This window comes from Lipophrys pholis (genome assembly GCF_963383615.2).
Source record: "Lipophrys pholis genome assembly, chromosome: 1".
NCBI classification, from domain to species: Eukaryota; Metazoa; Chordata; class Actinopteri; order Blenniiformes; family Blenniidae; genus Lipophrys; species Lipophrys pholis.
Genome location: NC_137635.1, coordinates 48,672,280 through 48,698,349, shown reverse-complemented (window position 1 = coordinate 48,698,349; position 26,070 = coordinate 48,672,280). Strand labels below are relative to the sequence as shown.

Here is a 26,070-nt window from a genome sequence, read left to right as displayed (position 1 = left end):
TCCAAACACAAAGGATTTGGGTTTTTGGAATTAAAGTTTTAAGCTTTTCTGCTTCACAGTGGCAGGAGGAGACTGAAATGGGTTCTCCTGTCCGTGCCCTTTGCCAGCCGACGACTTAAAAGCAATGATAATGAACTAGAACGAAACGCTCAACAACCATTTACAACCTTTTCACATTTTACACAAATCGGAGTGTAATTTCATAAAAGATGAAATTTTGGAGGGAGTAATCGTGCAGGTGGGGGTTCAGTGAGCACACGTAACCTTTTCGGAAACCTTTTCAGACTTTAACTGATGCACGTGCATGTGCTGACCTGCTGAGCTGGAGTGCCTCTGATTGGTTGATGGTGATGAGAATTTTCTAGTCTGGGTTTTTCTGAATTTCATCCCCCACTAAAGTTAATGTTGGGGGTGCAAATCTGCATCAATATTTAATTATACACTTTGTTTATAGACCATTCAGTAATCATTTAATCGGTCAGCATTAGTGCCCGCCCCTTTCTCCCCATCAACCAATCAGTGAAGAGCAGAGCCACAGCTGGTGATTGGCTGAAGGCTGATTAATTGACAGGTGGAAGATTATCTGTGCAGCTAAACTAGATATCAACAGCATTTAACTATAGTTAAATTATTGAAACATCATATAAAGACGATTAAGTATGCCTATTGTAATCTATTGAAGACTGTCATCACAGCAGATCTATATAAAATAAAGGAATCATGGAGTTATCTATAGGTAAAGATCGTGCCACATGTTAATGTTTCATGCTAAGTAGTAGCTTAATCCTTATTTCCTTTATTAAAATAATTTCTCTTTGACAATCAGCAGCCTAAAACAATTAAAAATTATTACAATAATGCTGCTTATGTTTCACAATGGGAATTCAACCAAGTAATAGCCCCTTTTTTTAATTTTTTACTGAACAAGTAAGTGAGTAAGATTTTTCTGATTAAATACTCTGTTGAAGGAAATATAGCTTCAACAAAAATGTATTTTTGGTAAATATAATAATACTGCTCTCTGTGAGCACATTCAATTAGTCCGAGAGCAGGAGTGCCAACCATAAGGCCCATCTGCAATGGAGATACATCCTACCAGTCATTTGAGTTGCAAACAGGACCTTCCTATGGATGTACAGAACCCTTGGGTAGCATGTGAAGTAGACAATTTGTTTGTATAAAGCATTTCATTATGTGCAATAGAGTCTCCATAATGCTTTATTTTATTATGTTTGCCAACAAACATTGTGGAAAAGGTTATGTTTTTGTGTATGTATATATTTTGCCAATTTTTCACATAAACTCCTGACCCAAATTGCATGAAATCTTCAGATTGGTCATCGTCCACAGACCAATCGATTAGATTTTGGGATCAAACAGCTCCTGGAGTGTGGACACATTGGACCTCCGCAGTGCGCCATCAGTCCGCAAGTATCCAGAAACACCGCTGACTTGAGGTAGTGGTTCATCTGTGTACCCCCGCACCCTCCCAACTAATCTTGGACTATTCAAAAGTATGCATGGCTTTTCTACATTTGGAACTTTAAATCAAATATGCCTTAACTGTGTTTTAAAGTGTTATCAGATACTATCTGAATTATCCGTGTGCTTGATTATGTGCATGAATGACTGATGACTGGTTTCAGATGACTCACTGGACTTTGAGCATGTCAGATATTTTGGTCTCGTCTGGTGGTACAATTACGTCAGAAATCCACTCGCTGCTGTTACAAACTGCTGTGAACGCTTTAGTGAGCTGTCACTATCACACTATTCCCCCTCTTAAATATAAAACTAAACTTCTTAGGATTTCTCTTGTGAAATATGTATAAATCCGTATAAGCCCGACAGCCCATGGTTTCTGCTGCTGCAGCTTTTTGCTGTCTCACTTCATTCTACCTATTTTCTTCCTGTTCGTTTGCATATTAAATGTCATTGTTGTCGGAAATGAATAAGGCTGTTAAATGGAAAGAGATGAGCAGTTTTATAACTTGATAAGTTGTACAAAGTAATTGTGGCCTAGAGGTTAGAGAAGCGGCCTTGGGATCGCAAGTTTCCAGGTTTCAATCCCACAGCTGACTGGTCACCACATTGGGTCCCTGAGCATGACCCTTGACCACCATCAGATCCCCGGAGCGACGTAATGTGGCTGCACCTCCGTATCCCGGGAGTAGGATGTGTCAATGTGGAAAAAAGGAATTTCCGCAATGGGATTAAAGAAGTATGATTAGACACTGGGATTAGTCAGTCAGTCAGCTCGTTGAATTAGCAGAACCAGACTCAGAGGTGAAATATTATTCTTAGTTTAGTTTTGTTTCAAGGACAAAAAGGTGCATTCTCATATTTTATCGGGTGTAATAATGTAATTGTTTCACTTTTTTCCCCGCTTTACTTTTTCCACTTAAAAAGAACTTATGAAATATTTGGCAAATCTTTAAACTTTAATCCAAAAGTTATTAGTGTCATAAAATAGTGTATAGTTATGTGACTATAACTCTTTGACTTACTGCATTTTAAGTTATTACTCTTATTAAGTCATTATTATTATTATTATTATTATTATTATTATTATTATTATTATTATTATTATTATTATTATTATTATTATCATTATCAATTTCATTATTATTCACTTGTTACTCCAAAGAATTGCAGAGCTGCTATCTCCCTCTGCCCCGCTCACCAAGCTGATTATTAGCCTTTTAGCATTAGCATTATCCGAAGCTGTTGCCTCTGGCAAGAGCACTTAACACCTCAACTTTATTATATATTTTTGTTAAAAATGTACTGGAAGGGTGCCTCATTATCGCTGTGCTAACTTGTGAAATATGTCACACAGTAATTAAAACTGATTTTAATGCCTGTTTCTACAGTACTTGTGATGCATTAGCAGCCTTAAATAAAAATGATCCTACACGAGCTGTTTGTAGCCACTTTCATCCTGAGTGTTCCAGGCTGGTAAAATAGTGTCATAATAACCTATGAATTAAAACTTTTAAAGTGTTTCGCTGATTTGGCGCAGGGTATATGTCATGAAAATGTCTATATTTATACAAACCCAAACAGTTAATATGAAAAATTACTCCAATCTCAACATAAAGCCGATTTTAATGAAAGCTTCTGGTGAAAAATACAGTGAAATGTCCCAAAAACTTTTCATGTCGTTGCTTTGCGGCTTGTTTGCGAGCAACTCGGTAGCTAATTCATGGCAGCCTCACCGATACCTCAGCTCGGGTCTCAGTGTTGTGTTATGGCTGCTACTCTTTGTTAAATAATCAATATTTTTGGGGGGAAATGTTTACAATTTTCTTGATGGTTTTGTGGTTTGATTGGAGCCTCTTGAGTGCCAGTTTTGGCCCACAGTTTCATAATTACATTTTCTCCATCCCTTGGTGACAAGCTAGTTAATAAAAATGTCTAATCAGCTTCTGTCCGTCAGATAAAATATTTACATTTATCTGAACATTTGTGGATTTGGACTCCCTCAAATGAAGCCTTTCTTATGCAGAATTTACTTTTTCTATTTATATCTTGAGCTCCCTACAAGCTCCCTACATATCCTTGGGGGTGAAAGACGCCCTTCACTGAGATGACACCCTGGAAGGAGCTCACTACCGGGGCTTACACCTACACCAGAGTGCGCGGCTCATACGGGATTAAAGGCACTGCAATGTAGGAAGAGCCCGAGCATAAAATCAGCTATAAAGAAACTGGAAACAAGTACCGAGACATCCGGCGCTTATTTGACACAGAATCACTCGCTGCATCTGTTGTGTGGGCGCGGTGGTCATGACCCACCTTATGTTCTCTATATGGTCGACTTTAATTGCGGTATTGTATCGGCCACCACAAGTCACTTTGAATCCAAACAAACAAACAAGAGAAAAATATTGCAGTCCTATAGCACAACAGTTTATCTCAATATATACACACACAGATACTGTATTTTTCACAGACTGATGACTCGGTCAGAACCCAAACGGCTCAACACTCTGCTGCCTTTTCATTATAAATCTTGCGGGCGAATATCGGTTCCTCATTATCATGTTTATTATAAATACTGTACGTTATGCGGAGAGCAAGGTTTCATTTGTGGCGCTGACAGCAGTGATTGATGAGCTGTTGTTCTCCACGGAGCTGTGTGTGTTGTGAGGGGTTGTAGGCTGGGGGGCATGTTAAGCAGGTGCAGGTACAGAAACGACCCCCTCTGTTTGGGTATGTGCTGGGGGAGAGTGATAAAGAGGCCCTGGCATGGGACTGGGGAAGGTGGGTGAAGGTGGTGGTGGGGGGGGGGGTTATGGGGCTCAGGTTACGAGCAAGACGGGAGGGGATGTTTGAGCGTGGGGGAGCCAGGCCCAAAAAAAGCTACCAGTGGCTCCTGCACGTGGGGACGGGAGGTCTCACAGCTGCTCGGGCCCCTCGGTGCTGTCCTTCATAGTATAACCTGCCGGCGACTGGACGTCCAGCATGGGAAAAGGGGTAGGCGTCCTCATTCTTGTTTGTTTTCGTTTTTCCTTTACTAACAAACACTGAAATGACTAATATTATCCCCTTTTATAAATCTCAATAAGCAATAAATAGCCTTTGCTTTTTTGGGGGGAGCTGAATGAATCCTCTGTTCACGCTGTGGAGTACGTACAGTAAGAGCATATGGCGCGGTCATGCATCATGGAAAAATACAGTGATTCCATGTCTCTGAGCGTCACACTGCTGTCTTGTTTTTTTTCTTTTCCCATCTCACAATGATAGTTTTCCTCCGCAATAAGTTTTGTTCCCAGCTCGCCATGTATTTGGGTAATTACGTAATTTTGTTTTTATTCTTTCCATCAGGCCTATTCCATTTAGCTTTATGGGAGGACAGCCTGGTAATCTTCCCCACTCACAGTGGGGGGAAATTGCTATGCCAGACACATTTCAGGCACTCTACCGGCTCCGTGCTCCCTCTTTGGCTCTTTTTGATTACTTTTTCACTGTGTCACTGGCTCACACGCTCCCCTCATTCTCGCTCCCCTCGCTGACATGCACACGTGCTGCTCAGAGCAGAGTGACAGCGGCAGATGATTTCCATGATGCGCCATTCTTCCAACCGTTGGTGACACACGCTCACTCTCGCTCTCGTAAATGGGGAACTCGCACTATGAGGAAAATATTTTCTCCTCCATATTCAGTCAATGGCTTGCCAACAGTGCCAGGAACCCGAAATGAACCAGTGTACACAAAGTCCATTGTGCTCACACCCGTGCTTGTAAAATGCAGCTATAAATGTAAATGGATAAGCACAATGTGGCCACCGAGCATGCGACTTTTCCCGCTTTTTTTGGGGTTTAGCGTAACAGCCTGATGTATGGTAATCTCTCCCTTGTCCCCCTAGTGTGGCGCCGAGAACGGAGGGAAGAGGAAGAAGAAGGAGAGGAATTTGGATGAGCTGAAGAAGGAGGTGGCCTTGGTAAGAAAAACAAGCTGTCAGCGCTCCATCTCGCGCTCTCCCGGCACGGTGATTGATTCCATTGCTGCGGCTCCCAAATGATCCCCGAAAAGCGCTACGCCGAAGACACCAGGTTATTTAACAAGGCCATAAATGAAAACAGTGGCCCGTAAACAAAATGGCAATCCAACCTCTTTAGTGTAGTCAGTTGCAGATGAGTCTTAAGCCAGCCTGTCCTCTCTTATCTGTTAACCCCCCCCCCCCCCCCCCCCCCCCCCCCCCCCCCCCGCCCCCCAGGCTACTCTTCTTTGTACTCAGAAAAATACTGAATAATTTGTGGGCCACCAGCAGTGTAGTGTAGCGTTTTTGTCTTGTGCGGAGCTGTAGTTGTTTGAGGTGCTGTCAAAACGCAGCCAAGCGATGTCCGTGAAAACTGGGCTAAGTTTTCCTGCTCGCGCTACCTCTGATGAAGAAGCTCCTGTCAATTATCAACTTGGCCTGTAACTGATTAAAGCAAAACGTCTCTTTGATACTGTCAACGCCCGGGAGAAGTTTTGTGATTAAGTGTTAAAACGGGCTTTTATCCGCCTCCCTCATACACTCCTTCAGTTTGTGATTTTCTCACAGGAATCCTTTCAACCGCCATCAGACAAGGGCTGATCAATACTGCGTGCAGTGGCATATAAATAAAAGCTAACTGCTTAACTGTTTTCGTGAACACTGGAGCATGGCGTTGATCGTGGCCAAATTACTCCAAGTCATCTGAGGCCGCTGTTGGGGAAGAAAACAATGGATTTCTCCTCCACATGCCGAATGACACCAGCAGCACCTTCTCCCCGAGAAGCTGACAACAAACATCGCCGTGACAGGTGACGGCGAAAAGTTTCTGCCGCTGCAGCAACAAACTTGATTTTAACCATTTCAGCTCAGTTTCATTCAATACATCTTTTTTAAATTCAGCTGTGTTTTGATTGCAGCTTTGCCAGCGCAGCCTACTGTCCTGCATTGATTGTCCTGAACTCCCTGTGATGTCTGTCGAAGATTTGATTTGCTTTAACATCAAAGCTCTTTCTGTAGCATTTAATTTTTCTCTCATCACTTTCGTTATATTCCTGTTCCTTCAAACGCTCTGTCACCAAACAGCGCATTCAATTCAAACTAGATATTAGTTTTTATCATTCATTGATTCACTGTGATTTCTCCACAAAAAATTACATAGAATTACCCGTCTGCTGCCACAATTAAATTCTCCTTTCTGCCCAGCATCCAATCTTCTCTTCTCCAGAGGAATTTGCAAATGCCTTAAATGAATGTTTTCTTACCTATGCATGCATTTACATTTGAGCAGCTGCCCACCCACAAGTTGGCAGCCCTGCTTTTACATTTAAAAAAAACAACACAAAAAAGAGAGAGGAAAAACAAACAATTCCACACGGGCAATCATTGGCATCTGTGGAAATGAAAAACTCAATTTTAACAGGAACAAACCTCCAGCAGATGCAGACTTCGGGGTGGTGGCTTTCTGCTGCGCCGGTTGGTATTAGGGGCTAGTAATTGAGAAAAGAATAGGACAGATACAGAAGGCAACGTACAAACAAACAAGCCGGTATTACATGGCAAATGTACCCACAACCACAACATACAGTGCATGGAGAGACTTTTACTGTGGCTTTCCCCCGCTGTGTACAGAGGCATGCCAACTGTTATTTATTGAGTCACATATTTTACTTCAGAAGAAAACAGTCTCCTTTTCTCCAGCCCTGTGAGTTTCAGTGGGACCGGACATCACTCTTTGACCTCTTTGATCTGTCGTAACGGCTGAATCATTCATATAAACCCCCTTAATCTATGTTTGATACAGAGAATAAAGCATTTATCAGTCAGATAGAAGGCTGTAGGGCTCCGATGGCCTGCCCTTGTGATCTACTCAACCATTACACCGTCTGGCTGCGGCTCTACAACACTATTAAATGCAAGGCAATGGAATAATCTGTGCAGTTTCATATAAAATACTCATTGCGGTTCGTGTGATGCACTGTTTCTGTTTCTCATAAAAATATAATTTTGTCCCTGCAGGATGACCACAAAATATCTGTGGATGATTTGGGAAAACGCTATGGAGTGGACCTCATGCGGGTGAGACGGAAACACACACACACACATACACCTGCACACAAACACACAACAAAGGCTTGCTGTATTATCCCTTATAGAGATGTAATCTCTTCCTGCCTTTACTGGTAAGCAACACCCAGACTGAGACCAAGCATCACTTTGGTCAAGTCAGGCCCACAGCAGCGTCCACCGCTCACCTTGAGTCTTCTTCATCTTTAATCCCCTGCACACACAAACAAACCGTCACACCTTTTAGGAATTTTATATTTATTTATTTTTAAATCCTAAAATTACTTACCCCGAAGACACAAATGCATAACAAATATCTCATTGCTGCCGCTACGATTTGCTGCCTCCCTTAAGTTTGACACTGCAAGATTACAGGTGAAGCGAAGCAGATTTTTATCTTCACAAGATTAGCATGAGGAAAAAAGTGGAGGCTGGGGAGCACAAGACAAAGTACAGACTGTAAAAATGTCAGACACTGGCTGAAGCTCAACAGAAAGTCAATTTGTGTTTGTATTCAGCGTAATAAAATTACAATATTTCAGGTATTTACATGGATTTTTTTGTAAATTAGACCATGACACTCGGCATAAAATCAGGAAGAATGTTTAATAACATAACATCCGACAGTTTTACAGCCGAGCACCTCGGATGAGACGAGTCACCCAGTTTATTATACTTGTGGTGTTAAATAGGCCAGGCAGGAATATGTGATGTTCTGCAACTGTAGCAGCAAAAATTGCTTTTTAAGCCAAGGAAATTGGGCCGTTGTGTTGTAATAAGATTTCCAGTGCAGACAGAAAAACATTCATTCCTAAAAATTGATCGCCCCCCCCCCCCCCTCCTCTAGGGCCTGACCAATGCCAGAGCTCTGGAGATTCTGGCCAGGGACGGCCCCAACGCTCTGACTCCTCCCCCCACCACCCCGGAGTGGGTCAAGTTCTGCCGTCAGCTGTTCGGCGGCTTCTCTATCCTGCTCTGGATCGGTGCCATCCTCTGCTTCCTGGCCTACAGCATCCAGGTGGCCACAGAGGACGAGCCACCCAATGACAACGTGAGAAACTGCTTGTAAAACATGCATGCTTACGTGGATGCACGCAGCTTACATATTAATCACTCGTACAGTCATTGAAGATAAATTCCACAACACAAATAACACACTTATATATATCTGCTTGTAGCTTGTATATAATCAAGTATTCATACTTGTGGATTTCTCAGGTCATTGTGTTATAAACTTCCAATGAAAGGATCAAAAGAGCTGCAAGAGACAGTTTTCGAGAGAAAAGTATCTAAAAATCTACATTTCAATTGAATTTGATCTGATTTCCTGTATATATCTATTGGGATGTAGGTATAGAATTCAAACTATAATTGTGTGAAAAAGAAAAAGTATACTTAATTTTTCATGAAATATTCTCTTTAAATGTGAGTAACGTTGTTTTGTCTGAACACCAGCGGCATTGTTTTCATCCTAATAACAGCTTGACTAGTTTGAGTTTGTTAGACTGCAAATTAGCAAACATGCCCTCCTACTTTGGTGGGCGTACCAATTCAAGGAAACATCGCTGTCCCCATGGCAACCAGCACATTTCCTGAAGAAAATTTAGCCGTAGGATAACAGAAAATAGTGCTCCGCTACATGTTTAACACAGAGGGAGACCTTGACGCAGAACTGGAAGAGGCTATAAAACACTGTCTCACAAACATTGCTTTTAACCAAATAAAAATAAGAACTTTTTAACAAACATTGCTTTTAACCAAATAAAAATAAGAACTTTATAACAAACATTGCCTGACTGAAATGAAGTCTTGATGTCCTGAATCATACTGACCTCAGTTAGAGAAGCAGTCGGCATACAGGACATTCAGACCTTTGCCTTCATAAAATATATTTAGATATATTTTTTATAAACTTTGTGTTTCTTAGAGGCTTAGAGCCTATGTAAAGACAAATATGGGCCTTAACTGCCCATTAAAAAGTTGTTTTATTCTCTGGACTTTCTCTTTACAGTACAATGAATGAACACAACACGATATGTTCACTTCTGGCCTGTAGGGGGCGACATTCAGGGATGGGGCTTGTGTTTTTTTTTTGTTTTTTTTCTGGTCATCAGTTTTCTGTCTGAATAGAATAAACCACATGGATTTATTCTTAGGCACTAGGTTTTGTTATACATTCTCAAATACAATGTTATACATGCGCAATCCAGCATCAATGGTTTCTCCATATGTACCCATAAAGTTTTTTTGGTTTTTTTTTCATGCTCTTCTTGTCTTGAGTGGATATTATGTGGGTACTTTGTTATATGACCTTTACTTAACAAAAATACCCTCTTGAGATCTTAATCTTCTCTCAGACAGCTCTGGCCGAAATGGCATCACAGCTGGTCACATAAACCAACAAAGCAGCAGCATCCACCGTAGGGATATAAAATAAAGAATAAAAAAAAGAAAACAGAGTTGCAGAAAATTTTAAAATTCAAAGCGTAAGAAACTTTACGGACACAAAAGATTTTAATCCTTGAGTTAAAAGTACACACTCAATCGACCCCCGCCGTCAGTGTGTGTGACGTTAATAAAAACAAAATAAAAAACAACAACCGCCGACACCAGCAGCAGTTCTGCCATTAGTGTGGATAAATCCTGAGACCAACCACTGAGCAAATGGAGCCAAGAACCACACATACAACACATTGTGGCTCTGTCTCATTATGCAATAATCGTCCTGCACTCTTCAAACCCCAGTCATCCTTAAACCCCTTGCATAATGATATACAGTAACATACAGAAGATAGACACACACACGTGCGCACACGTGATAGCTTTAATCTCCCTCTGATTTAATCTCTACATTCTGTACTGAGTATGTACAGCTGGATGCTCTGGTGAGCTCCTTCAAAGCCCAGACTGCCTGCAGCTCTGGGCCTCGGATCCTTTGCAAAAATGTACAGGCAGTGATTTAGGATGAAAACCCATGCTTACAGCACTTACATACATGACTGTTGTCAGATCAATGCTTTGATTGGCGTAAACAAATCAAACCGGCTTCAGCATTAAAATGGCATTTCGGTGGCCAGCTTTAAAATTATTGCACGCAATCTGGACCTGAGGTATTTATTATTTGTTGTTTTTGCAAGTTGTGTGGGTTTAAATCTGTCACCTGCCCGGACAGATGTTGCTGCTGTAACTCTGTGCAGCTGCTAAACAAGGACAAGTGTCCTCCGAAGAGGCAAAAGAGCTGAGCCTAAATCTGCAAAATCCATGTGGAGAATAAATCCTGGATCTGCACACAGGAAAGTGTTGTAAAAACTCACAAGTGCTTTTCTGAGGATACAAATGTATTTCTTGGTTCATACGATTTTGCACAGCTTCGGTAAAAAAAACAAGAAAAAAAAAATATCATTCAAGTGTGAAAGAGCAAAACATTGTGTTTTTGCTGTCAAATGAAAGCAGCACCTTCCAAAAGCAAACTTTCTCAGGATTTAGGAATCTTCTTTTCTAGGAGTCCAAGATATACGGTACACCAGCTGGCAGACGCTTTTCATCCAAAGTGCTTTCTGTCTTGTTTGTATCTGTGACAGCTGAAGCCATAACAGCATTTTCTCTGCAGAACTGAACACAGTCGCTGAAAATAAAGTATAAAGACACCAGAACGAAAACGTCTTGCTCTCACATAACCGTATGCATTTAAAAAAAACAAAAACAACAACAAAAAAACAAAAAAACAGGCTTTAGTTCAAAAAGTGTCTCTTGGTGGCGTCAGAGATCACAGCCTCAGCTTTTGGTTTTCTGGGTCTGAGAGACAGATGCTCACTTGGACGAACATTGATCAGACCCGTCCAACATGACAAGAATAGTACATGAAAAATCAGTTCTTGGATGGCTTCTTCTTTAGAAATCTCCTGCTAAGACTGAGAGTTCCCACCGGTTTTTATTGCTCTTAACTGTTTTTCTTACACTGCATTTAAAGCTTTACTTTTCTCTGAAGCCACTCTGAAGTTGGTAAATCCCTATTTCCTATGCTTAAACATGCCATACATGAACCAAACTAAGTCGATAATGACGCGTCTCCCCCTGTGGCTTGCCTTTGCTCCTTTTTTTTTTTTTTTTCTCCAGTTGTATCTGGGTGTGGTGCTGGCGGCCGTGGTGATCATCACCGGCTGTTTCTCTTACTTCCAAGAAGCCAAGAGCTCTCGAATCATGGACTCCTTCAAGAAGATGGTACCACAGGTAAGTAGATGCATTTGGTTGTTTGGTGTACTCTGTGAGCTTTCTGAATCAATAAGCCATCCCTCAAGTAGGGCTTACACACTCACTTGAGTGGAAACCTAATAAGCTTGCACAAAGGAAGAATAAATGTTTGAGCCAACTACGGATTGTGAGTGTGTTTGCATAAAAACTCCCCCCACGTTATCCACCTCGAGCACTTCGATTGCCTAATTCTTTAATCTATTTAGGCTCTTTCCACTCCTTGCTTGTGCTTCTTTCCCCCTACCTGTCTTCATTGTACTTATCATCATCCTGCCTCACTTTGAATCTTTCTCATCCTTTCACATGCATCTTCACCCTCTGAGGAACCTCTGGTTCCCTTAAAAGGAGGGGAGTATAAAATCCCACACAAAACACCTAATCTGGATGTAAATACTCTCAACCTGAAGTAGGAAGTCACATCTCGGTTTATGATATTTATGTACCTGGCTATGCTTGACTTCAATATACTGTATACTCACTCCTCATCATACTGAAATGCCGTCTGTGTTCCTGAGCGCTCCATCACTTCCTCACACCCGCTTCTCTTGCCCCCCCCCCCCCCCCCCCCCCCCCCCCTTCCTTTCTCTCCATGCCAGCAAGCGATGGTGATCCGGGAGGGGGAGAAGATGCATATCAATGCTGAGCTTGTGGTGCAGGGAGATCTGGTGGAGATCAAAGGGGGAGACCGCATCCCAGCTGACCTCCGAGTGATCTCCTCCAGCGGATGCAAGGTCGGCAGGGGGTGGGGGTGAGGGTGGGGGTGCGGGGTCTCAGTGGGATTACAATACGTTGGCTCACTTCGGCTTCCATATTTTACATTTCTATCTATCTATCTATCTATCTATCTATCTATCTATCTATCTATCTATCTATCTATCTATCTATCTATCTATCTATCTATCTATCTTTTTTCATTCCTCCTTTTTTCTTTCTTCTTTCCTAATTTTTCCCTCCTTCCTTCCTTCTTTTGTTCTTTCCTTTTTTTGCTTCCTTCCTTCCTTCTTTTGTTAGTTCCTTCCTTCGTTCTATCATTCAGGCCTTCTTTCCTCCCTCCCTTCTTTCATTCTGTTGTTCTTTCCTTGCTTCCTTCCATCTTTTGTTCTTTTTTTCTTTCTTTCATTCTTTCATTATTTTGTTCATTCCGTCCTTCCTTCCATCTTTCTTTCTTTCATCCTTCCCTTCTTTCTTTTTTCTTCTTTCAAATTATCCGCTTTAAACGCGGCATGATGAAGAGCAAAGCGAGCACCAGATGTTATTTCAATACTCGGTGACATGACACAAACGCTTGTACCAAAATGTCAGGATGATCCGTCAAACTGAGATTTCATTTGGAAATTCAAATTTCCTGATAGTGGCCCTTGCGTTGTTGGAGATACTTCAATTCTGATCAGAGTAGTGCACCACGTAGTCAACACGCTGTGTCACACGCAGAGCAATTCATCAACCACCCATAACATTATGACCACTAATTCATATTATGTCGGTCCACCTTTTCGCCTCCGATATGCATCAGACTGTGTTGCACCGTGTATTCAAAACCTTTCTGTTAGAATCAGTGTTCACTTCTGCAGCCATTGAAGCTACAGTGGCTGGTCTGCTGGATCGGACCACACGGGCCAGCCGTCTCTTTCCACATGAGTACATTAGGCTTGCCTGGTTCACCACTTTTCCTTCCTTGGAGCACTTTTGATAGATAGACACAGCAGACCGGAAACTAGGCAGAAGAGCTGCATTTTTGAACACGGTCTGACCAGGCCATATGACCATTACAGTGGGTCGTTGTCACTCACTTGAATCGTTTTGGCTGCTTTTTAACACATCACCGTTCACTTCCTGCCTAACATATCGCACCAAATAACAGGCGCCATGATAGGCAAATATTCTGTGTTTTTTACTTCCCCTGTAGGTGGTCATCATCTGTATTAAAGCAGTAGTGTCAAATATAGGGCCAGTGTCCCAAAACTGGCCCTCAGAAGGCTCCAATCTGGTGTGCCAAAACACTAAGCAAATTGTAAAAATTTCAATTTAAAAACATATACTGTATATGCAAAATAATCGTAGGAGTTGCGGGCAGAACACAACACTGAGACCCGAGCCGAGATATCGGTGGTGTTTCCATGAAAGCTACCAAACTAGCATTAGCCTCAAAGACATGCTGTCAGAATGAGTTTGTAAAAACAAGCATGATGCAACAGCAATAGGAGAAGTTTTTCTGACATTTCACCGTATTCTGTATTACAACGTATCATTAAATTTTGTTTTATGTTGAGATTATATAGTAATTTGTCAGTGGTCCTCTTTTGGTTTTGTGAAAATATAGAATTTTTGATCAATCATACTCTGCGCAACAACAAAGAAAAACTTTAAATTCAAAATGTAAAGGTTATTGTGACACTATTTTACTGGTCTGGTCCACTCAAGATGAAATTGTGCTGTATCCGACCCCTCAACATGTGTTTGACACCCCTGGACTGAAGCAACCCTTCCACATATTCAATAATTCAACAATCTGGCTACTTCTTTGTCATCTCAATGCAGGTGAGAATCCACTCTTCTAGTTTCTCACAAAAACATAGGTTTCCTCTTCCCTTTTTCTTTTCCACCAAGCAGTGTAACATGGAGTTATTCCTTGGGTTGCACACTCTTTATCCCATTATTATTACTGTAGGCCATCATACCCCCCCAAAAAATGCATTAATTTTGTGTAAGATGTATTCGGTTTCCCTCCACATTGAAACAAGATTTTGTTTCTCCTGCTTTTGATTTGCAGTTTAATACGAAAACGGAGTTAGATTGTTCATGCGAAATTCTTTTCATACAGATGAGCTCAGGGAAGGACATTTTGTTACAAGCATTTTGCACCCGCCTTTCCCTGAAATTTCAATCTAACCCTGATTTAATCTACCTCTGATTTAATCTTTCTTTCTACTTAAAGTTGCAATTGGGTGACTGTTTCTCCCAGTTGTCATCAATTTCTTTTCTTTTTTTTTTTCCCCCAAACTTGACCGGCGCTCATTTTTCAATTCATCCATGTGGATTTTAAAACTGTGAAATAAGACTGCTGCTATACACGTCTTCATCTGCAATGAGACATTAGAAAAGGGTGCTGGATTGGAAGATAAGTTTTACATTGTCAAAGCTCTGAAACAATTTTCTTTTCCACTCTGTCTCTCTCTCTCTGTCTGTGAAGGTGGACAACTCCTCTTTGACGGGAGAGTCGGAACCTCAGACTCGCTCCCCGGAGTTCACGAATGACAATCCTCTGGAGACCCGCAACATCTGTTTCTTTTCCACCAACTGTGTCGAGGGTCAGTAGGCCACATCTGGCCAAGATTGTCTCTTATCGCCTCTAAATGTCTTTTTTTGTAAGCCATCTGGAGATCAACACTGCCATGTTTTACCACACAATTGCTAATGCGTTCCACTGCACAATTTATCACTCCTTCTCCTCTCAATCCTACATCACGGTTCAAAGTCACCGAGCGTTGAAACGCACCAGGATTATTAATGAGTGTTCTTGTTCAAAATTAAACTACTGGGAATAGTAGTTGATCAGTCGCTGTCAGTCAACAAATAATGAAGCAGTTGGACTCGAAAGCAACTTTTCCTAACCTCTCCATCTAATACAGAAGTCAACAGGTTTTATTTCAGTTGCACTTGAATTACAAAGACATCTACTTTTCTTGATTCAGTTTCCATTCAGGTAAAAATATTACAATGTAGATTTTCTATGAGGATATTTTGACCAGAAAGTTGGAGTTCATAATTTATTTATCCGAGCCCAATTTCCCCTGGAAGTTCCTGAGCCTAGTCCAGGTTGTTGGTAATATTGTACCTTTTTTGAGGGTCGTAGAGCACGAGACACACATTCAATGGGCCACCTGGTACTCCTCTTGATTGAAATGAAGGGAGCATTGTTAAGCTTCATTTTCTCATCATGGAAATGTCTACAGCAGTTCCAGCACCAGTGTCATCGAGTCATTGTCACAGGGCTCCTATTTGCTCTCCAATTTCCAGTTTTGATCAGGCACATGTAAAGATGCCAATTTTGGCCAAGGCTTTTTCAAACATCACTGTTGTCTGTTGATGGAGGCCGGAAAATTGTACATTTTCCCCAAGTATCTTTTGTCCACAGAGCGCAGCAGTGTACACTCCACAGTTGTTAAGCTTTGACATAGTAAATTTAGATGTGTTTCCTCAGGTGAAAGAGTCCAAAAAATGTCTAAGGGGGTTAAAAGACAATATCCTTTATTATGTGCGTGTATTTCTGTGTGTGTGTGTGTTTGTCAGAGAGAGATAGAGATAAGATTTATAATACTCCACAGTTTCCATCAAATGTCAGCAGATGAAGGCATCAATATTTGCAAAATATAAACAGAAAATAAAATTAGAAATGACACCTTGCTGATAGTGTTGTCAGTGGATTATATTAGTCGTAGTTAAAGTGATTCAGCGTAGTTCTTTGGTTACTCACTCACTCAAGCTGACATCTGCTCTGTCCGCCCAGCCATCAATCTCCAGCCAACACCTATAATTCACCTCCATTTATCACTTCTCTAAATCCAGCCATCATCGCCCCATCAAGCCTCCTTTCTGTTTACAAAATGCAGCAATAAACTTCTGCAGTGTCCTCCACACTGTTAACAGCCATTTTTACCTTTACATATCACTCCTGGAGATAAACAATTCAACAAAAACAGTGGGAGCATCAGGTCGTCCAGCTGAAAGCTGTAACTGACACACAGTGTCGAGGGAAACTCACGGCAACACATATAAAGAGATATTTTTCAAACAAATTGTGTGCTATAAGAGGAATGAAATGGTGCCTGCTTGTCTGTCGATGGTGGCAAATCGATGCACAACCGAATTGATGAATCATCCAGAGAGTCCTCCTTTACGTCTGAGCATGAAATGATATCGTCCAACAGCATTTGTTGACATTTTATCTCTGCACTATAATGCGTTCGAGCGTTGAGTTTAACAGTAAATCCCTCCAGGTACAGCCCACGGCATCGTGATAGCCACCGGCGACCGGACGGTGATGGGTCGCATCGCCACCCTGGCATCCGAGCTGGAGGTGCGCCGGACGCCAATCAACATCGAGATCGAACACTTCATCCACATCATCACCGGGGTGGCCGTTTTCCTGGGTGTGTCCTTCTTCATTCTGTCTATCATCCTGGGCTACACCTGGCTAGAGGCCGTCATCTTCCTCATCGGCATCATTGTGGCCAACGTGCCAGAGGGGCTGTTGGCGACTGTCACCGTGAGTGTTGTGTGGTGTATTAAGAGACCTACATTGTTCATGATCGTGCACACAAAACATATCTGCAGGAGTATTTTCTTTTCCTTTATATTCTAAAGTTTAATGGCATTTTGTGTCCCTGCACAGCATTTATCTCCTTGTTACTACATGAAGACTAAAACTATATCCCCATAGAGGACAGACGTGCCATTAAAGCATCTGGGAATATCAAGTGAACAGAACCTTGGGGAATAAATTGGCTGTTCAACACAAACATGGAGAAGATTCACACAATTATTAGCATTATTTCCTTTTTTTGTCTGTATGCTTTTCAAAAGTCTATTTTCACCTTGACAATATCTTTCAATAAAGACGACACACGAGGCTGTGAGCTGTGTGAAGACAGAGATGATTAGGGGATTGTAGCTATAGGCATTGACAAAGTCTCCAGACGTCACGATTGACTTTGTGTTAAACTGTTTTGATTAATTGTAATAGTAATAATTGTTTTCATGTCAGGCATACAAAAAAGAAAGCAACACGTTAGTTATCGCAGTATTATCCATGCATGCTTACTTTATACCTCAAGGTTTATGGAGAGCTGGAAGTGTCGCCAGCTGACTGTGGTAGCAAAAGGCAGGAGACACGCTTGAAGGGTTTCCAGTGGGGATCGTCTGTCACTCTCAGTTTGTCCGGTGATGGACTAGCAACCTGTTCAGTCAGTCCCCTTCCATTATCCAGAGTCAGCTGGGATTGGCTCCAGTGTCCAGTGACCCAAACTGGGTAAAAGTGTATAGAAGATCAATAGATGGATAGACAATCAAGGTCAACCGTTTTTGTTCACAAGTGTACAGATTTGTGTTTTTTCTTCACTGTCGTTGCGTATCAGTTCAGGCTGCTGTGAAACAATGAGCATTTTGAAGATTAAAGCCCAAAATAATCAACTAAAAGTGGCTTAACAACCATACAGCTGATTGGAGTTGTTGGATGGGTGATTTATTCTCGATGGGCATTTCATCTTGAGCAGCAGCTTTCACATTACGCACAGCCATTTGATCCATTGTTGACATAAAAATATTGATTAGAGCAGCGTGAAGCTTGCCAGTTCCAGAGTGCCGATAATGTGCCGGCTGGCTTGCCATGATGGGCTACTGGCACATCTTCATGGAACTGCTCCATCCTCAGTGCTATTAGCTGCACCTGTGTTTTTCCTGACACTGTTGAAGCCTGAGTGAATGATATGTGGCGCTCTAATGATGCTAAAGAAAAGCAGCTTGGTGATTTATCACTCCAAGTTGGTCAAATGTTGAAGTAAGTTTTTCTGCAACAATAAACCGAGTGTGAGCTGAGGTGGGTGCCAGCTGGCATTTGAAATGCCATCAGTCGACATTTCACTGGTCACAGAAAATAAATTAACTTCCAGTGGCTGGTTTCTTTAGGTGCTTTCACTTTAAACACACCACGAGCTGTGTGTGGAAATGTTCGTGTTACTGTGATTTATTCGCCCCTATGCGGGCTATATGGTCAGCTTGAATTAATGCATCATGATGTGGCTCTTAAAACATGTGGAATATGTCTGTATGTTGTACTTTTATGTTCCTGTTCACCTGCTGTTAACCAGCCATGCAAATACACACGCGCGCACACACAACCATTCGGCAGGCGCCTGGACCACGCATGGTTACACATGCACAAACACTTGAATGCACCGCTGCGTACACATGCTCTCCTCCAACACCGACTAACAATCATCCATCCCGGCCCTCCACTTCCCTCTCTTTCTTCCTCCTCTTTCTCCCCCCGCCTCACCTGCCAGGTGTGTCTGACTCTCACTGCCAAGCGCATGGCCAAGAAGAACTGTCTGGTGAAAAACCTGGAGGCCGTAGAGACTCTCGGCTCCACCTCCACCATCTGCTCCGACAAGACGGGCACGCTGACCCAGAACCGCATGACCGTGGCCCACATGTGGTTCGACAACCAGATCCACGAGGCGGACACCACCGAGGACCAGTCTGGTAAGACAGAGATGAAATGAGGAGGAGGGAAGGAGAAAAAGGTGGAAGCAAAGAGCTTGGAGGATAGATGGGGAGAGTGAGAGATGAAAATGGGAGAGAGAGAGATTGTGTGGGAATGTGGGGGTGGGGGGGTGGGGGTGACCACCTGCTGAAATTCATCTGTCCTATGTTTACACCGCCAGCCAATGAGGCTGTTCACTCTACTGCTTTGGATTAATTGAGCAGTGGCGTGCAGTGGGCGGCACAAATCTCAGCTAGAAACATGCCCCCCCCCCCCCGCCTTACTCCTGGGCAAGCCTGCCACTGCAGAACCAATCGGATTCCTGTCTCCCACCAAACAGTGAAACATCAAGCCAAATTTCCAAAAGGCTTTTTTAGCAATAACCAAAAGGTCTGGCATAAAAAGGAGCAGGTGCTCTGTGCATACTAATGACTTCTGAGTCAGACAGTTGTGGAGTCACACAGTGAATAGCCAGTGGTGCTGACAAAGGCCGTACCACTGAAGTAACACTGAGGAACAGCAGAGTGCTTCACTTTTTCAGGAGTGCACAATATTTCTGCAGCTGTTGCTGCTTTTGCAGCTTTTTGCACCTTGCGGTGTCAAAGCTCCAGCCACAGTTTGCCCCTGTGTACCACTTGTTGCCTGACACTATTACATTCTGTTTTCACAATAACAGTGACAGTGACCACTCTGGAGAGTTCAGGCACATATGAAAAATGAATGCGGGTGCCGGCAGCAGAGTGAAGGTCATTTTCAGTTTGATTGTGTAGGATGGATGAAATTTTGATTCAGTCCATATCCACATGGCATTATTATTATTTTTTTTTCAGACGTTCTTGTTAAAAATGAATGCCATTTTCCTGACCAGGGAATTGGAAAAACCCCATTTGTCAAGGAAAAAGTGATTGCTCAACTTAACTGACCCGGATTCTGTTATGTAGTTATAATCTCCAGTGCTATTCTGTGAACCAACAGTTAAGACAGTAGAGTAAATACTGCATGAGCCCTGGTTAAAAAAAAAAAAAAAGAACCAGTCTAACACCAACTCCCTGTGCTATTCTCTCAGGTTCAGGTTTTGACAAGAGCTCTGGTACGTGGGCTGCTCTGTCTCGCGTGGCCGGCCTGTGCAACAGAGCTGATTTCAAAGCCGGACAGGAGAGCGTTCCCATCCTGATGGTATGAACTTCACACGACAACAGCAGCTTCCCAAACCTTTGCATTGATGTTTTAGTTTTATCGCAGTCCTCTAAAGCAGTGGGGTACAACACATTCAGTTTGATCCGAAGGCGTCACGAACGCACTCATTTTAGAGTCTGATCAAATAATACATGCACATTATTCATAAGACATGATTTTATCTGCATGGTTTGCCAGTAGGGTGAAGTTAACAACATTAGAGCAGTGTCAGGTGGGCTGTCACTCAAAAATAGACTGTAGTGGAAGAATTATTCATACCCTCTCTTATTGTTCATAAAAGCCATATTACAGTAATGTGAACGTGTGCAGCTACAGCTATTACAGCAATGGATGAATTCATACCTAAATCATGACAAGATCTAATGATTTTTCTCAATATACAGTATGTCTGACAGTCAAAACACACATATTATGTCTCTAAATCCATTTATCTATACAATTGATATCTTAAACTTCCATAATTAAAGCCTAAATAGCAGAGATTTACATCACTGCAGTGCTCAAAAGTAAATTATACTGGCAGTCTACAGGTTTCACTTTATCAAAGTCGAGCCATTAATAGTCAATATACTACTGACAAGTGGTCGAAGACACATGTAAGCCCTTTATTAATGTAAAAATAGCAATACCTCAATCAAAGCATTCATTTCAATTTTGATCTATCTTCTTAAGGCTTACTGAATATGTTTGAAATGCATTAAATTATTAAATCAACATGCTTCGTCAGGCAGCACATTGACTCCCCAACAGGTTGTAGATTATCATTTATTCATTATCAGCAGCATTTTGATGATGTGATCTGTCTTCACGTACTGCTGATCAATGAATAAAGTATTTAAGGTCCTATTTCATGAATCCTGAAAGGTCACAAGTCAGCATACTTTAGTCGTATTGAGTGTAATCAGTAATATTTCTACGCACATCAGCCATGACATCAAGACTCTGGTTCGTGGTGCACTTCGTATCCTTCACATCTGTTTGAAACAACATCACTTCAGCGGCAATTTGAACTCATCTCTTGCATCGAACCAAACAGAATAGCCGACATACATTAATGCCCTTTGATAGATACTTTGGAGCACTAAGCAATGCAGACTGGGAATACCCTTCAATAGAGGCATTTTTTTGAGGATGATCTGACAAGACAACTGTTAAATGTTTGCCCATTTTTTCGGCCTCCAACACATCAGCTTTGAGGACAAAAGTCTTACTAGCCCACTGACTCACAGGAGCCACGATAACGAGATCATCCATGGTATTCACAGCACTTTACAGGAGTCATAATGTTATGGCTGATTGGTCAATGTAGTTTTGTGTATATGCATATACATACACCTCATGACATGAGGTAAGCTCGTGTGAATATGAAGGTGTTTTTAGATACAAGCAAGTACGCTTCGTATTCTTTTTATTGGTCAGCAAATCATCAGCCTCACACACACACACACACACACACACACACACACACACACACACACACACACACACACACACACACACACACACACACACACACACACACACACACACACACACACACACACACACACACACACACACACACACATACACATAATCCAATACACCCCTGGAAATAACTCTCTCACACAGACACACAAACACACACAGCTGGGTGGGTAAAGCCAATAATATCTCAGTGTTTTACGAACCGCCATCCTCCAACCGGTGCTACACTGACCTGGAGAAATTCTCAGTTTGCCTCTCAGTGGCAGGGATTACAGCGTCCTGACTCCGGTGGGAATAGACCCTACCACTGCTGGCTCGGCCCCCCCGCACCCCAAAGCCACCCACCTCACCCCACCCCACCCCCCCGGAGGTGCCCAGGCTTCCTCCTCACTTTAAGTAGCAGCCATGTCTCCTGACAGCACTCCAACACAGCAGCCAAGGCATCAGTACCACTACAGGAGCAGGCTCCCATCTCCACCCGGAAAAAAAAAACAGAGAAATGGAATTTCCTTGATCTATTTATTAATTCATGAAAAGGCACAAACAAGGACAAATCTTTCTGAGCGCGTGTCCTTGTTTTGTGGCTCTTCATGAATGAATAAACAGAAACAAAGAGAAATTTCTTGTCTTGGTTTGGTTCCTGCTGGTGTACTGGGCGTCAGGTCAATCATTTCAGCATCGATTTTAATAAATTGGCTCCTAAAGCTAGCTGATTCAGAGTCGTCACTGTGGATTTTATATGTGTGTGGATTTTTATTTATTTAATTTATTTTTACAGGTTATCAAAAGAGACCCCCCCCCCCCCCCAAAAAAAAAATAGATTCAAGTACCACATAAGCAACTCTGCCACACAATCTGAAGCCGATAAACCTCCAAAACCCCTGAAAACAAATATCAAACACTGCGCATCCACGAAGGAGATAATAACATTCAGAGCCATGTAAAGTAGGACTTTTTAGATCTTTGTGTGATTTAGTGTGTGGGCTCTTATCTTTGCCAGCGGGCTACACTTGTTCAGTTTGGGATCTTTTCTCAATGCGAAATGTTTTCGGTCAAGTTTGGATATTTTGGAGTCTGCAGGTTTTTTTTTTTTTTTTTACATGTTTGTTGTTTAGATACAGTAAAAGTACAGATGATACCTTTTAACTTTCACTTTTTATAATCACATCCACTCTCAGTAAATGAATGTAGGAATTATTTTACCTCACAAAGCAACTTATGAAGTTTGACGCGCTTGGGCGAACGCTCTACTCAGTTTCCCAATACACACCAGGTATTGATTATCGCCAACAGGCAATGCGCAAAAGGTTGAAATCAATGGTGTTGATTCCTGACCTTGGAGGAACACGGTCCTTCATATGTGTCTCTGCTCCCACATGTTTGAATCAGATAAATCGTCCAGCTCTGGTTACAAGCTGCTCATTACAGACAAACAAAACAACAACATGCAGGACAGTAGACCTTAGGGACCACAGTTTGGCACTCTCAACTGAAAGAAAAACGTTGTGTCCATAATACAAGCATCATTGCTGGAGATGACTTCGGATTTCCAACAGCATAAATGAGAGCCACAATAAAAGTAAGGAAAGTTCTCTAAAGTGTCTCCGGCACTGCTATAATCAATTAAATGCCACGTAATCCAAAAAGCTTCCCTCCGCCGCAGTGCGATAAACACAGGCAGTGAGACAGACGACACTCATTTCTTAATATGCATATGTGAGTGACTGTACTAATGTGCCCCTGTGTGTCTTCGCCCAGAGGGACACAGCGGGGGATGCGTCTGAATCAGCTCTGCTGAAATGCATCGAGCTGTGCTGTGGGAACGTTCGTAACTTGAGGAGCAGGAACCCCAAAGTTACAGAAGTCCCTTTCAACTCCACCAACAAGTATCAGGTATTCAATGTGACGGCACACAAGCTTTTTCTGATTGTTTTGTCGTTATCATCGTAAAGTAAGTGTGATTTGCATGAAATAATCTAACTCTGAAAATGAAATTAATGTGTCATTTTTTTCATGATTGTCATAACATTTTACTATGCTCTCGTTTTCATTTTTCACAATGTACACAATGTAAATCCACGTTGGAATTGTTTGCATTACACAGCTTTTTACTTAAGAAATTCACAAGTTACTCCTCACAGTTCTGTCAATCCCGCGAAAACACAGTTTTACACTTTCCATTTCAAGACTTTGCATGGAAATATGTGAGAAACATCTCATGTATATTCATTTTCTAACCTTTCTCCATCGGGCGAAGGCAGTGCCAGAACACACACGCCTTTTTACAGTGACAACCTGCTGCTCCACATTTATACTCCTATTCACACTTCCCCTTGGAAACTGCCCAAAAAGCTGCAAACCACATCACAGTCGGTCACAGACAAACAGTTGACACACTAAAGCGCTTTTCAATGTGTTTTATTCATGCTCACATCTGGATTGTGAAGTGGTCCTTTCTGGCTGCTGGAATTATGCTCTGTAGCTTCTTTTCAGCACAAACAAATTTCATTTGTTTGAATAGTTGCAGTGGAAAAAATCCCCCCTGTTAAAATCAAGAATTGAAGATGTGTCATTTTCGATTAAACAGCGGTTGAATGAAATGACTTCCTGTTTGCATGACAGAAGTGGCTCTAGTAAAACAAGATTTGGGTGGAGTTAGGTGAAAAGACCTGCTGTTTGATGCTCTGGCTGTAAATCCTTTGACATCCGTTAACCGAAATTCATTTTTATGCCTTGGCTGAGGTGTCTGCCGTAGGCTGCAGACATTCTGTTTTCAGGTTGCCCACCCATCTGCCCGCTTCATTTGCGTTAATGTGATGGCCCTGAAATATCTTGGGGGAATTTCTTTCAGTTTGGCACACACATTCAGTCTGAGTCAGAGACGTGGACTCAGGAAGCTTAAGGTCACCGTGACTTCATGTATGTCCCATTTTTTTGTCAATCGAATAAATCAAGAAAATCTCAAAGGAATGAGCTGATATTTGCCTCATACCTTTATGTGGACTCCATGATGAACCGTGTAGTTCACTGTGACCCAGTGTCTCCTCACATTATCTCAGATCTTAAATAATTGATATATCGGATGACTGTAACACACAATTTTAACATATTTGCAGAAAAATATTGCAGAAAAAGCTTGACTTTACCTTTCTTAACAGTCCTCGATACAGACATACACCCTGAGCCATGAATTATATCACTGTGAACTACAAATATGCTGGTTGCCAAATGCCGATGAATCAGTAATTTTCATTTTAAAAGCAGCCGTTACAACTCTTTTTCCACATAAATCTTTGATAGAAATCATTTTATAAATACACAAAGATATATAAAAATCAAAGAACCAATGCCATCTGTGATAAAGACAATTTTATACATTGCTTATAGTTTATAATCCAGTATTGTCCTTTCAGTCTTGTATACCATCAAGTTCCTCCATTGTTTTTTCCCAGCTGAACTTCTTGGAGTCTGAATATGTTGACACATATTCCATGAGCTTTAAAAAGTGATCCCTTGTTGGTGGAGTTTCCTTGCTCCAATGTCTTGTGATTTCTTTCTTGCTTTTCAATATCTACCACAATATTTTAACCAGGAGCCTTTACTACTTTTCTGCCATCCTACACAACATCATCGTTTACGGAGGATCATGAACTGATCCTATGACTTTAAATTGATTTTTCACATCCAGTTAAATCAACACAACGAATCTGGTTGATAAATAATAACGTACATTACTTAGTGGTGTATTTGTGCTTGCTGTAAAGATTAGACCAATGACTTTCAGAAAGGTCTAAGGACAAACTACACAAAACATAGCTGCTGGCAAAATAACAGGAGATTTACGGAAAATGAAACTATACCAGAATCTCAGAGGAACTCAAACATAAAGTGTAGAAGCTCTTCAGTGATCACACTTGGCCAATAGGAATCCTGCAACACATCCAAACTTGGACGCCCTCACACACAAAAGGCCTTAAGATTTTTAAAGCCAACATTAAATAAATCAACAAATGAATAAGTGATGAACCTGACGTTCACTTTCACAAAGTCAACAACAACACTGGCATAAAAGTAATCCCGAGCTAAAGTAGCTCATCACACAGAGCTTTCACACCTTGCTCAAGGGCACAGCAATAATTAAGGCATGCTGATGCGTGGTTCCTTCACTTTCCCACACCCAATCTACCCCGGCCCGTCAGGAGATTCAAACCAGCACATGAATAACACAACAGTGATGTTGAAGCAAACAAAGGACTTCCTGCATGCATTTGTACACCTGTTCCCCGACTTAAAATAGGACCGTCTAGCATTGAAGGGTGGGGAGAAAAGCAATTTTGCTCTGGTT

The 26,070-nt window shown here is 41.8% G+C and overlaps 1 protein-coding gene across 1 annotated transcript in view; it reads left to right on the top strand.

The window, feature by feature from the left end:
* Positions 1 to 4,377: 4,377 nt before the first annotated feature.
* atp1a2a (ATPase Na+/K+ transporting subunit alpha 2a) overlaps positions 4,378 to 26,070 on the top strand; it is a 44,378-nt gene continuing 22,685 nt past the window's right edge. Inside the window, exons 1-11 of the mRNA XM_080468848.1 lie at positions 4,378 to 4,479; positions 5,372 to 5,446; positions 7,502 to 7,561; positions 8,397 to 8,600; positions 11,666 to 11,779; positions 12,397 to 12,531; positions 14,991 to 15,108; positions 16,798 to 17,066; positions 18,862 to 19,060; positions 20,128 to 20,237; positions 23,484 to 23,618. Coding sequence (XP_080324974.1) covers positions 4,468 to 4,479; positions 5,372 to 5,446; positions 7,502 to 7,561; positions 8,397 to 8,600; positions 11,666 to 11,779; positions 12,397 to 12,531; positions 14,991 to 15,108; positions 16,798 to 17,066; positions 18,862 to 19,060; positions 20,128 to 20,237; positions 23,484 to 23,618 — 1,431 coding nt within the window. The 5' untranslated portion in view covers positions 4,378 to 4,467. The remainder of the gene's footprint in view (positions 4,480 to 5,371; positions 5,447 to 7,501; positions 7,562 to 8,396; positions 8,601 to 11,665; positions 11,780 to 12,396; positions 12,532 to 14,990; positions 15,109 to 16,797; positions 17,067 to 18,861; positions 19,061 to 20,127; positions 20,238 to 23,483; positions 23,619 to 26,070) is intronic.